The sequence below is a fragment of the Gracilinanus agilis genome, chromosome 1 (genome assembly GCF_016433145.1).
Source record: "Gracilinanus agilis isolate LMUSP501 chromosome 1, AgileGrace, whole genome shotgun sequence".
In the NCBI taxonomy this organism is placed as follows: Eukaryota; Metazoa; Chordata; class Mammalia; order Didelphimorphia; family Didelphidae; genus Gracilinanus; species Gracilinanus agilis.
In genome coordinates, this window is record NC_058130.1 from 250,486,814 (window position 1) to 250,501,396 (window position 14,583).

General features: G+C 37.7%; 1 protein-coding gene across 1 annotated transcript in view; it reads right to left on the reverse strand.

Moving 5' to 3' along the window:
- Positions 1-2,798: 2,798 nt before the first annotated feature.
- Positions 2,799-14,583, reverse strand: part of LOC123234872 (stimulated by retinoic acid gene 6 protein-like) — a 61,593-nt gene continuing 49,808 nt past the window's right edge. Inside the window, exons 15-17 of the mRNA XM_044660877.1 lie at positions 7,149-7,312; positions 3,644-3,790; positions 2,799-3,187 (exon numbers count right to left, since the gene is read on the reverse strand). Coding sequence (XP_044516812.1) covers positions 3,042-3,187; positions 3,644-3,790; positions 7,149-7,312 — 457 coding nt within the window. The 3' untranslated portion in view covers positions 2,799-3,041. The remainder of the gene's footprint in view (positions 3,188-3,643; positions 3,791-7,148; positions 7,313-14,583) is intronic.

The following is a 14,583-nucleotide window of genomic DNA, read 5'->3' on the forward strand; positions in this document are numbered from 1 at the left end:
TCTTGAACATTGTAAGTGACATAGTTAGACTTGTGTTTGGGAAAGAATCTGGCAGCTCTATGGAAGACAGGCTAGAGAGGAGGGAGTGGGAAAAGGGAACCAGGGATTCAATTTAGGAAGCTATTATAGTAGTTCAGGAAAGAAGTAATGAGGGCCTGAACTAGGATGATAGCTTTGTGAGTGGAGAAAAGGGACTGGCTATGAGAAATGATATGGAGGCAGAATTGTCTGGACTTGGCACCTATTTGAGACATGAGACTGAAGTAGAGGGATGTTGGAATGACATGAGTAGAAACTGGGTGACTAGAAGAATGGTGGTACTTTCTACAAAGCACAAAAATGTATGATTTGATGGGGCAGACAAGTTCTATTTGGATATTGAGTTTAAGATGCCTGTTGAACATCTCTTTGGAGATGGCAGTGCAGGACTTGAGATCAGTAGAAAGGCTAAGGCTGGATATATAGATCCATGAGTTATCTGTGTAATATCATTTCTACTATGCAAATTGGAGAGCAGACTGATTGACACTTAGCAGTTTAGAAGTTGGAACCAACCAAGCTTGCCATGAGCTAACAAGGGAGAGGCAGTTGCTGGCAGACTATAAAGAGCAGAATTTTGAAACAAAAGCTCTCAATTTGGAGAAGGGGGCTTGGGTGGGAGATTGGTTGGGAATTGGGGTAGGCCAAATCAACTCTGATTACCTGTATCCAGTTCTAATCACTACCACACCATCAACTTCTATGTGAATCTGTGCTATACATCCTAATCAATCATGATCAAGGAAGAAGCAATATAAATGCCATCAAACAACCTGGTTCAGGCTAAGCAGCCTGGCCTGGCCAGGTTGCTACTGAGAGAGACAAACCTCCCCAGCTGTCACTTGATCATCATTAGGTTTAGTCAAGCTTTCCCTCACACCTCTTTCCTTCAGTCCCTGTTTCCCTTTCCCTAAGTTTGTTGTTATTAAATCTTGAAACTTACTTAAATGGATGTCATCATTACCCTAAGGATTATCAAACATATCCTTGGGTATCTGAGGGAAGAAGGATTACTCAAACTAAAGTTAAGCTGCAGTCACTAGCATCATCCATCAGTTTTGGAGTCAGGATAAGCAGTCAAGGAGCTGTGTGATCTAACCCACAGTCTCTTGTTTGATCACTTAATCCTGGGACACTGTTATATTGGAGCTGGGTGTACAAGTTTAATCACAAATATTCCTTTGGGGTCTTTAGTTTCACTTAGGGATTCCCACACTCACTCAGCTTCAGCTCTTCATACCATCAGAGTTACCTGGGCATTCCGTTATCCCATAACAGTATCCATATAACATCTGCAAAGTAATCTCTCCAAAGTATCTAATGATTTTGTAGTTGTCAGATTTCTTAATCCTTATTCTCCTTAAATGCTGTGCTGAATTTGACACTGTTTTATCACTCTCTCCTTCTTGATATCATCTCTCTAGGTTTAAAGGACACCATTCTCTCTTGACTCTATTATTTATCTGACTAGTCTTTATCTCTTTTATTGATCCTCCTCTAGATAACACTAGATATTTCACAGGTTCTGTCCTAGGCTATCTTCTCCTTCTATCCTACTTCATTTGGTGATCCCATCAGCTTCCATGATTTAATTATATATATATGCACATATATATTTATAAAAAATATATATAATGACTTAATTACCATCTCTATATAATGACTTAATTACCATCTCTACAGTGACTCAATTCTAATTTTTCTGTCCCAATATTTTCCCTCCATTCTCACCTCTCCAACTGGCTTTCAGACATCTTGAACTAGCTGTCCAGTAAACATCTTAAACTCAATATATCCAAAATGGCATTCATTCTTTTCTTCTAAATGCTCTCTCTTCCTTCCTTCCCTATAATTGTAGAAGGCAACACCTTCCCAGTCCTTAGGCTCACAACAGTTAATGTTTATAGTCTGATCATTATACATAATTTTGGGGACATCTTTCACTGGCCAAACTTTTTGCTATACTGGCCTAGCCTCTGAGAATATAGTTTCATTTCTCTATCATGATTTTCCATCTTACATAGCTATATACAAAATTGTGTATTTTCATATTTAATTAAGTTGTCCCTAAATCTCCATTGCTTATACTTTTACCCATGGCTTTTAGTTCTAGCCACTGTGGCCAAACAGAATAAGCCTAATCCCTCTTTCGAATAATAATTCTTTAATTTATCTGCCTGCCTTCCACACAGGAAGGAATATAAAAAAAGGAAAACAAACAGGTTCATTACAATAGCTTCTAATTTCTTGCTCTAAGGGCCAACTGTCTTGTCTTATTGATTGTGATAATAACAATGATGTGATTTCCCTTTTGTAAAGAAATCTTTTTAGCAGCCCCCAAATGGATTACTTTAAGAATTAAGTATATCCAATTACTTTAAGAGATAAGTCCAAATCACCTATTTAACATAAAAGAAATGAAAAAAATTTTATACCAAGTATAAGAGAGAAGGGTATTATTATAACTTATAATTCATCTTATTATGTGCCTAGCATTGTGCTAAATACTTTATAAATACAGCAACAGAGTCCATGGGCTTTATGGAGTTTTGTCAGGTGACCTAGTCATACTCTGATATGCAGTATGGCCATACCTCTTAGAGAAGAATTCATCCCACTTCAAGGAGAATCTACCACTTTAGGAATATATTTCATTGTCAATAGTCACTAAAAACAACCAAAAAATCCCTCTTGATATTGTTTGAACCCCCAAAGTTACATCATGGTCCAGTTCACATAGTGAAAGTTGTTTTTGAACAGGATTTAAACGGCTCAAAATTCCTTTAGATTTTTAATATGATGAAGTAGCACTAAAACTTTTAACCACTTGGCCAAATAGAATAGGCATGAAAGAATATAGCCAATCACCATCCTTGCTTTTACCAGAGATAATCTAGTTACATGTGTTCTGGTAGCATCCCATCATTCTGAACTCTTTTTAGAAAACTCCAGAAAGTTGATGCATTGTCCTCTGTCCAAAAAATCCAATGTCGGTACCAGTTTTACAGTATGTCAACAGAATTTGTCTGTGTAGCAACCCTGATACCCAAGGCTGATTTAGGTTTTCTGAGTGAGGTAAGTCTAGGGTTTTTTAAAAGGGTATATAATAAGAACCATCTTGTTCTGGACTTTATTGAAATTCTAGAACCTACAATAAAAAATAGATAAAAAGAGAGGTCATAATGAGGTGGTTTTCATTTGCAAAGAAAAATATATTTGTTCTGTAGCAATCCAGGTATACATTAATCTTGATATTATTTTAAGGGTGCTCAAAAAGCTGCTAAGCTCTTTACCATCAAAGCTTCATTCCAGTGAAGCTCTGAAGCATGGAAGCTCTTGTCCACCAGAGCTTACTCGCTGTCTCACTATCTTATGCCAGAACTTTCTTTGCCTGCGTGTCTTTATTCTCACCTTATGTTCTCTTTCCATTAGTCCTTAACCCATAACCCATTTTCTCTGAGTGTCCTATCCGCTAGGAATCTTCGTGGAGCTGCTGGATGGCTTCATGTTTTTAGAAACGACTGTGGTAAGCCATAATGGGTCGTTGTTGGGGATTTCACTCCTTCCTTATGGCAGCAGATAGTAAAGAATAAACATTATTTACCTGTAGAATTATTTAAGTGCCAGTAGGAGAGAGACTTCTGTAGTTTCCTCTCATTGCTGCCCATCAGCAAGATATGACAAAAACCAACAAGTACAGGGTTGGTATGATAGTGGTCCACAAACAGCATGCCAATCCAGGCTTGGAATCCTAGAATAAAAAGGATAAAGCTTTCCCTTATTGGTTTTAGAACCTCAAAAAATATTAATTCTGCTTAGCCAATGTATTAGGGTCCCTTTCTGTTACTTGTCCACATTGTATTGAACTTCCATGTACTTAAGAGTTTACACTTTTAGCTTCCAGATGGATCTCAAGTTTTGCTTTGGCAAGCTGCCAATTGAAACAATTCTAACTCCTTTATGATAGAGTTTTGTTTTTAGATCCATTGACAGACATTTTTTCAAATAATATAATTATTAAAAAAAATCCTTACTTTCCATCTTAGAATCAATATTATGTATTCGTTCTAAGGAAAAAGAGTGGTAAGGACTAGGCAGTGGGAATTAAATGACTTGCCCAGGATCACACAGCTAGAAAGTATCTGAGGCTGGATTTGGACCCAGTTCCTCCTGTCTCTAGGCCTGACTTTCAGTCCACTAAGGCACTTAGCTGTTCCCAATCTAATTCTGTACTAACGCTTACAAACTAGTAACTAGTTAACAAAATGTAAGTGTGAATAAATTATGTAATGATATTTGTGAGCTCAACTTTTAACACTTTATTTCATTCAATATACCCCAATTACAATTTTGAAAATGTTTATATTCATTTTTTTTTTAATTTTAAACCCTTAACTTCTGTGTGTATTGACTTATAGGTGGAAGATTGTTAAGGGTAGGCAATGGGGGTCAAGTGACTTGCCCAGGGTCACACAGCTGGGAAGTGTCTGAGGTCGGATTTGAACCCAGGACCTCCTGTCTCTAGGCCTGGCTCTCAATCCACTGAGCTACCCAGCTGCCCCCTATATTCATTTTTTTTTAAAACCCTTGTACTTCGGTGTATTGTCTCATAGGTGGAAGAGTGGTAAGGGTGGGCAATGGGGGTCAAGTGACTTGTCCAGGGTCACACAGCTGGGAAGTGGCTGAGGCCAGGTTTGAACCTAGGACCTCCTGTCTCTAGGCCTGACTCTCACTCCACTGAGCTACCCAGCTGCCCCCCCCCCCATATTCATTTTTAAAAATTTTGAGTTCCAAATTTTCTCTTTCCCTCTTACCCCTCCTTTGAGAAGGTAACCAATATGGTATCAATTTTATATGTAAACATGTTTCCATATTGGTCACGTTGTAAATGAAAATACACATTAAAAACAAGAAAAATAAAGTGAAAAAAAGCTTGCTACAATCTGTACCCAGACTTCATCAATTCTCTCTTTGGAGGTAGGTAGCTTTTTTTTTTTATCACGAATCCTTTGGAATTGTCTTGCATCATTGTCTGTATCAGAGTAGCTAAGTCTTTCACAATTGATCATTTTTGCAATATTGATTTTACTGTATACAATATTCTCCTAATTCCACTCATTTTTCAGCTAAACTTACAATTTTTCGGTAGAAGTCTTTACCTGTTTGCTATCTTTGCTCCACTGACTTTTTTTAAACAAGCTCTCTGATGTATTTTTCAAGGCTTTTCAAACTTATGGTAACCAGTTGATGCAGATTTGACTTGAAACATTCTTGGAGCTGTCTTCCTGTATTTAAGCCTCCCTACTTTTCTCATAGCTAACCAGTAATCCTCCAAATTGGGCTTTTCTCTCATAATCTCAGAGATGAGCAAAAGTTTACTCCTTCCCTTCCTAAAACAGAACCAAAAGGTGAAACACTATCATCTTCTCTGTTTCTTGCTTCTCTACCTGGCTAATCATTCTAATTAGGAAAAGTTTGACACCAGACCTTCAGAGTTCTATCTAAATGATCATTTTTCTTGGCATGTTGCCTTGATTTTCACAGGCATGTCTTAGTAGCTCTTTTTAATATAATAGCAGAAGTTACTTATTGCCCTCTAAGTAGCTTATAGATGATTTGCTTGAAACCCACACTGATACTACCATATACATCAATGATAGTCAAAATCCATATGCATAAAACCATGTAATATAAGGAGAATGTTGAATAGAGGAGACCAAGGAAGAATTCAGAGTACTGGACCTGGGTTTTAATTCTCAGTTTTTTACAAATTTACTTCTACTATGTGACCTTTGGCAAATAATTTAGCTTTTCTGGGGTTCATATTTCTCATTTAAAAATGAGATTGACCAAATCGGTGATGGCAAACCTATGCACATGTAGCCATTTTTGATGATTCATGGCCGCGTGGCTGTATACAGAGAAGTATGGAGCTGTATGCAGAGGATGAAACATTTGCTGTAATATAGTGTAGATACTCTGTGCACTATAGATGACAATTGTTCCTATGTTAATTTATCTATTTTGGTTTATTAAATACACTTATATATTACAATTATACATTTTTGTTATTTAAACTATAAATATCACAAAATTATGGTTTTTTTCTTGAAGAGACACACCACCCAAGTTATGCTCGGTTTTTTGGTGAATTTTGACAGACCAAGCTCAAAAGGTTGCCCATCACTGGACTAAATTGTCTCTACAGTCTCTTCCAACTTTAATGCAGTATGATTCTATGAATATATTATCGCTTTTTTTTTTTTTGCAAAATGACCAAATAGGACAAATAATGAACAAATTTGACTTATGTGGAGAGGAGGAAGGGACTAGATTGGAGTAAGAGTAACTGTGTTTAAATTCTGACTCTTCTGTTTGCTATCTGTGTGATTGACACAATCCTCTGTACCTCTGTTTTCTTGTTTGTAAAATGATGGAGCTGAACTAGGTTATCACTAAAGTCCCTTCAGTGAAACTAATTTGCAAGCTGTGTGTAAACTTTAGGTAAGAAGGTTTCTGCTATCAGTGCTACTACTGTGACTAGCCACAACAGGTAGGTTCCAAGTGGTAATCCCAGTGTCCATGCAAGTATCCAAACATCCATGTTTTCTTACCCCCACACCATTCTTTTTCTTTTTTTTACCATTTATTTTATATGTAACATAAAATATAATGCATATGATTTGTTATAAATATGTAATAAATTATAATGAATATGCTTGTCCAAAAGAAACAAATCTTCTCTTTGACTATGTCCAAAAAATCTATGTCTCATTCTTTTTTCCCTTCTCTCTCCAACTCCTTGTTCTTTTTAGAGTTACCGGTATAGGTGTCTTTGTGGATGTGAGTGTTGGGATCTGGGGAGGGCTATTCCCTTCTTGTTTCATGCCAAAATTATATATGCAAATTGTAGGTGCTGAGACATGTACCCCTAGTTCTAGAAGAGATTTCCTTCCCCCCCCCCCCCACCTTTGGTAGACAGGCTATGTAGGACAAAGAAGCAAACTCAATCCCTTTGTGGTTGTTTTGGCACTGTTAATATTCACCAAAGGACCTGAGAAATCTCAGGGAGAGATATTATTTTAAGTATAGGGACAAAGGACACTTACCCATATCTGCACCTTCATAACCATTCTGCATGATAGTCCTGTCTATGCGTGCTATTAACCAGGTTCCCAGGATACAGCTGACAAATAGTCTGAACAAACAAGCTCCCAGGCCCAGAAGCACATTGTAGAAAAACAGAAAATAATTGAAGTTGTGAAATGCTTTCCTGAAAATAGAAGAGTTCAAAAGTGAATCATTCTCTCATTTTTTGTAATTATCTTATATTTATCTCCCATATTTCAAGAAACCTCAGATAATTCAATTCAACCAATATTCATTAAATACTACACTAAGTGCTGAGAATACAATGACAAAACCAAAAAATAATCCTTTTTCTAAAGAAGCATATATTTTACTTGGAGGTAGAGCAAAGACATAAAATATGTATACAGAGAAGTAAATGCCAAGGAATTGAAGGAAGGGATTAAAAAATGGAGGAAATAATAGATGACTTGTGATAGGACATGACACTTGAGATGAGCCTTGAAAATAAGGATTGCAAGAGGCAGAGGAATGAGGAGTGAGGACATTCTAAGCATTGGATAATAAAATTGAGAAGGAATAACAATGGGAAATGCAATGCTGGGTTTGAGGAACCAGTTCATCAGGATATACCAACATATTAGGGCAGCTAGGATAGAGTGCCAGACCTGGAGTCAAGAAGACTTATCTTTCTCGAGTTCAAATCTGCCCTCAAACACTTACTAGCTATGTGACTATGAGTGAGTCACTTAACCTTGTTTACATCAGTTTTCTCATTTGGACAATTAACCAGAGAAGGAAATGGCAAACTACTCCAATATCTTTGCCAAGAAAACTGAAATGGGGTTACAAAGAGTAAGATATAACTGAAAAGACTGAATAACAACAACCACCAATATATACCAAGAAATGTGAAAGAGAATAATGTGAAACAAAACCAGAAAAGTAAGGTGAAATCAGATTGTCCATCTAGGTTGAAGAATTCTCTTTTTATCCTTTGAAGAATAGGAATTGAGGGGAATTTTTGAGTAGGGTGTGGTATGTTGGATAGAGTACCAGAAGTGGAGTTGGGAAGACCTGATTTCAAATTTCTCTCAGTTCCTTACTAGCTGTATGACCCAGGGCAAGTCATTTAACCATTATCTGCTTCAGCTTCATCATTGGTAAAACAGGAGCAATAATAGCATGAACCTCCCAAGAATGTTGTGAGGATATAATGGGATTATATATGTAAAGTACTTTGCAAACTGTTAAGTACTATGGAGGAAAAGGAGGAGAAGAAAAAGCTGCTCACAGGTTTTGAAACCAGAGGACTTCTTTCCTTCATTTATTGCCTGTATTATCTTGACCATAAAGATCAATTAACCTACGAACTGATTAAGTGATGGCTATGTTCTCTCACTATGACATCTTTCCCATACACCCCCTTCTCTCCACTCACACAGCCATCATCCTAATTCAAGCCTTTATCATATCTTACCTAGACTATTGCAATGTCTTTTTTTCTTTCAGATTTTATTTTCAAATGTTTATTTTTAAATGTCTCATGTTTTATTGTCATGAAAAACACACTTCCATGTTGGTCATTGTTGTAAGAGCACACTCATACAAACCAAAACCTCGAAATAAAGCAAAAGACACACTGATGTGAAAGATGACTCCAATAGTTCTTTCTCTAGAGGTGGATAGCATTCCCCATCATAAATCTTTCAGGATTGCCTCAGATCATTGCGTTGCTGAGAGTAGCCAAGTTTTCACAGATAATCATTGTCCAATATTGTCGTTATTGTATTATTGTTATTGTTAGTATTGTTATTGTACAATGTTCTCCTAGTTCTGTTTATTTCCCTCTGCATCAGTTCTCACAGATCTTCTAGCTTTTTATGAAATCATCTTGTTTATCATTTATTATAGCACAGTATTCCATCACCAATGTGTACCACAATTATTTGGTCATTCCCCAGTCGATGAACATCCCCTCAATTTCCAATTCTTTGCCACATAAAAAGAGCAGCTATAAATATTTTTGTATAAGTTGGTCCTTTCCTCTTTCCAATGTCTTTTTTTCACCCCTTACCTTTTTTTATATCCAAAAGTGTTTTTATTTTATTTTTTAAACATTTATTAATATTTATTTTTTAGAAAAGTTAACATGGTTACATGATTCATGCTCTTACTTTCCCCTTCGCCCTCCAACCTCCCCCCACCCCATGGCCAATGCACATTTCCACTGGTTTTTAACATGTGTCATTGATCAAGACCTATTTCCAAATTGTTGATAGTTGCATTGGTGTGGTAGTTTCAAGTCTACATTCCCCATCATTGTCCACCTCAACCTATGAGTTCAAACAGTTGCTTTTCTTCTGTGTTTCCACTCCTGCAGTTCTTCCTCTGAACGTGGGTAGCATTCTTTTCCATAAATCTCTCAGAATTGTCCTGGGTCATTGCATTGCTGCTAGTACAGAAGTCCATTACATTTGATTTTACCACAGTGTACCAATCTCTCTGTACCATGTTCTTCTGGCTCTGCAACCCCTTACCTTCTGAGAACCAATACTATGTACCACAGAAGAGTGGTAAGGCCTAGAAATGAGAGTTAAGCCCTGGAGATACAAAGAAAAAGCAAAACAAGCTCTTCCTCCAAAGAGCTAACATTCTATTAGGGAGACAACATAAAAATGTTTTTATACCACATACATACAGAATATAAATACAAAGTAACCTTAAAGGAGAATAGAAATTATTTGTGAATAGAAGTGGTTTTATTCTTTGTATATGTATTCCTAGCACCTAGGACAGTGCCTGGCACATAGTAATCACTGAAAATAAGCTTGATTGATTGAAGGAACTAGTAGGGGGGGGAGGGGTCCAGTATAGAACTGAAGAAGGTGAGATTAGAGCTGAGTCTTGAAGGCAATTAGATTTTAAAGGTTAAAGTAAGGAGAAAAAAATACATTCGGGGAGACAGCCAGTACAAAGGCACAGATAGGATAGAGAATGTTGTGTGCGAGGAACAGCTACTAGACCCCTAAAGGAAGATTGGAGAGTGAGATGCAGAGAGTAACATGTATGAAGACCTGAAAGGCAGTAAAGGGCCAGGTTGTGAAGAGCTTTAAAACTGCCAGAAATGTTTATATTTGATCTGAGAGGTCATAGGATGCCACCAGGGTTTATTGTATAAGGCCGATGACATGGTTAGACCTATGTTTTCCGAAAATCATTTTGCAAGCTAAGTGGAAGATGGAATAAAATGGGGAGAAACAATGAATTAAAAAGCATTGCAGGGAAGGGGCAGCTGGGTAGCTCAGTGGATTGAGAGCCAGGCCTAGAGATGGGAGGTCCTAGGTTCAAATCTGGCCTCAGACACTTCCCAGCTGTGTGACCTTGGGCAAGTCACTTGACCCCCATTGCCTACCCTTACCACTCTTCCACTAAGGAACTAATACACAGAAGTTAAGGGTTTAAAAATGTTTAAAAAAAAAAAAGCATTGCAGGGAGCAGGTAGGTGACTCCTTGAATAGAGAGTCAGACCTAGAGACAGAAGGTCCCAAGTTCAAATCTGGCCTCAGATACTTCCTAGCTGTGTGACCTTAAGCAAGTCACTTAACCTTCATTGCCCTTACCACTCTTCTTCCTTGGAATAAATACACATTTAATCCCTTACATTGGTAAGGGATTTTAAAAAAGACATTGTAATAGTCTAGGTAAGACATGGTGAAAACTTGAATTATGATGGTGGCTGTGTGAGTGTAGAGAAAGCAGAATATAGGAGAGATGTCATGGTGACAGAAATGACAAGATTTGACAACTGGTTGCATATGTAGTGTGGGTGAGAGTGAGGAGTCAAAAGTGATGCCAAGGATGCAGATCCAGATATTTGGAAGGATGGTGATAGTGGGGCTTAGAAAGAAAGATCTCAGTTCAGTTTTGGACATTGTGAGTTTGAAAAAAAAAATCCCACTTCACCCTTTTAGGTTTTAGTCTCTTTAGTACTAGATAGCCTCTAAAGTTCCTTTTATCACTATATATCAGGGGTTGGCAACCTTTTTGGCCGTGAGAGCCATAAACACCACATTTTTTAAAATGTAATTTTGTGAGAGCCGTACAGTGCTCACAGTGTGTGCTCCTGTAACAGCGCCTGAAAAAAATTGACTATGGCTCCTGCAGAAAGAGCCATTTCTGGTCCTCAAAAGAGCCAGATATGGCTTGAGAGCCATACATTGCAGACCCCTGCTATATATGATCCTAAGGTTATTTTGGTAACTGTGTGAAGAATGGATGGGACAGGAAAGAGACTAGAAAGAGGAAGGCTAGTCAGGAGGATATTGTAATAGTCCAGGCAAGACATGATGAGAACCTATCAATAGGGAAAGAGCCACTTGAGTAGGGAGAAGGGGATAGAGACGCCAGATATTGTGGAGGTACAATCAACAATACTTGGTGGCTTGTTGGATATGAAAGAAAGTAAGAAAAAGACAAGGCTGTCTCTGAAATTGTGAACTTGGTTATTAGAAAAATTGTGATGCCCTGGACAGAAATAGGGAATTTTGGAGGAATGTTAGGTTTAGTAGTTAGAAAAGGAGCTCTGTTTTGAATGTGCTGAGTTTGCAGTATCTATGGGAAATAGAGGAGCAGATGGCCAGGAGTAGCTAATAATACTAATAGCTATGGTACTTTAAGTCTTGCAAAGTGCTTGACAAACATCTCATATTATTTTCACAACAACTCTGAGAGGTAAGTATTATTATTTTCTCCATTTTACAGATGAAGAATCTAAGACAGGTTAAATGACTTACCCAAGGTCATACATGTAGTGTCTAAAACAGAATTTTAATTTAGTTCATCCACTGTTCTACCTAGCTGCTTGTAAGTAAAAACTATAACCAGCATATATGTATATTATAGAGGAGAGAGAGAGAGAGAGAGAGAGAGAGCACTTGAAGGTTTACAAAGTGTCTTAATTACAATTGTTATCTCATTTGATCTTCACAACCATCTTGTGAAGTAGGTGCAATTATTATCTACATTTGACAGATGAAGAAATTGAAGCTAAGAAAGGCTAAATGGCTTCCTCAAGGCCACACAGCAAATAACTGGCTGGGGCATGATTTAAACTCTGGCCTTTCTGACTTCAAAGTCCAGTATTCTATTCCCTATACAATAGAAATTAGTTTTGGATAGTTGAGTTTGGGAATCATTGGTGTGCTGCTGCTGAGATCATCAAGACAGAGGATGAGAGTGAAGAGAGCCTAATCTCTTTTGGAGAGGGAGCCACGTGGGAATAGGAGATGAGCAAATAATACAGCAAAAGAGGCTGCCAAACAAGCTGGAGAAAATCATGAAATTGGGTCTACCACAAGTTTATTTTTTATTACATCAACTGGGCCTGAACTATGGCAAGGCAATCCTTTTACACCTAGTTTTAAACTTTCATCCCTGCTCAAATATCCCATAACTTCTCTTCTTTCCCCCCCCACAGCTGAGAACCTTTTCTCATATTTTACTGAAAAAAAAAATGAGACCATTCACTAAGAACTCTATTTTCTTCTCCTCTCTTTGTCTTATACTATCCAGACATCTTCTACCATGATTACTCCCATCTCACATGAAGAAAGGTTCTTTTCCTAACCAAGGTAAACTCAATATGAAAAAGTGAGCTCCTTCCATTCTGTCTTCTCTAGCACATTGATTCTCTTCATCATCCCCACCCTCTCGTTTATTTAAAATATCTCCTTATTTATTGCTTGCTTCCCTACTGCCTACAAACATACTCCTGTCACCTTCAGCTTAAAAAAAAAAAACAACCCTACTTCATCCATCCATTCCTACTTGTTATTGCCTCATATATCTCCTTGCCTTGTGGCTAAATCTGTAATAGATATTTCCATTTTCTTTCCTCTCCCTCTATTTTTTTTAACCTTTATAGAACAAGTCTGGCTTCTAACCTCATCATTTAATCTAAACTGTCCTTTCCAAAGTTACTATCTCTTAATTGCCAAATCTATTGTCCTTTCTTCCATTCTTCCTTGACTAATCTGCAGCCTTTGACTCTGCAATGACCCCTTATTACTAATCCCCTTTTCTTTCTATGTCTCATGACATTACTTAATCCTTATACCTGTCTGATTGCTCCTTTGGTTTTCTTTGCTGGTTCTTTATTCAGGTCATGACAGCTAAACTTATATGTTTCTTTGAGCTCTGCCCTGGACCCTCTTTTCTTTCCCTTTATAGTATTTTACTTGGCTATCTCACACTCCCTTGGTTTCAGTTACCATCTCTATGATGATGATTCTCAGATCTACTTATCCAGCTGTAACTTGTCTCCTAACTTCTGGATTTACATCCTACTGGATGTCTCAAACTGATTGTTTCATAGAAATCTTAAACTCGGCATATCCAAAGCTGAAATCATTATCTTTTCCCACAAACTCTCTCACCTTCCAAACTTCCCTATTAGTATTGAGGGCACTACCATCCAGTTACCTAGGTTTGCAACCTAGGTGTCACTCTTAAATCCTCACTTTCACTTGCCATGTCCAATCTGTTGGCTAGCCCTACTTCCCAAACTTTACTGTTGGTTGATCTTCCAACCTCAAGTCTCTTCCCACTCCATTTTGTCTTCTATTTAGCTTCCTAAAGTATAGATCTGACCATGTCACAGCACTCTTCAATAAATTCTAGTGATGACTCCCTATTTCTTCTATGATCAAACATAAAACCTTCTGTTTGGCATTCACATCTCTTCACAATATAGCACCTTTCCAAGTCTTCCAAGACCTTCCAGGTGTAATGATAATTTGCACAGCAATATGGAAAGCAAGATGATGGACAGTTACCTGATTAGAACATAGAATGAACTGAGCCTGGCAGGAGGTGGCATGTGCCAGGACAGTTGAAGCTCAGGTATATAAGGAAGGATTTGAACTGGGAGATCATCTCAATCTGAGATTGAGTTTCGGGGTAGTGGGAGGTTGTGGTGAGGGGTAGGCCACAGGTCAACTTGAATTACCAGCAACCTGTACCAACCAATTTCACAGTCCCAGGATCTTGTGTTACCCTTATATTGAATAACCTGATTTGATTTAATCACCAAGAAGAAGCAACAACATCTAACATTAAAGCAACCTAATTTAGGTTGAAACCAGTCTAGCTCAGCCAGACTGGCAACTGGCAACTGACAACTGACAAGTTTGATCATCATCCATTTGAATACCATCATTACCATCCATTAGCTTAGATTCTTAAGGACTTCCTGTTTTCCTTCTTCCCAATCATTACCTTGCTTCCCCTCCTAAGCCTGTTAACATTAAATCTTCAAACTTACTGAGATTTGGTGTCATCTCTATCTTAGGGTTTAGTGATTATAGCCTTGGGACATTTGAGGGAGAGGAGAATTTTATCAGTTATAGTAAAATATAATTCACAGTCAACTTAGCGTTATCCTATCTAGGCCAG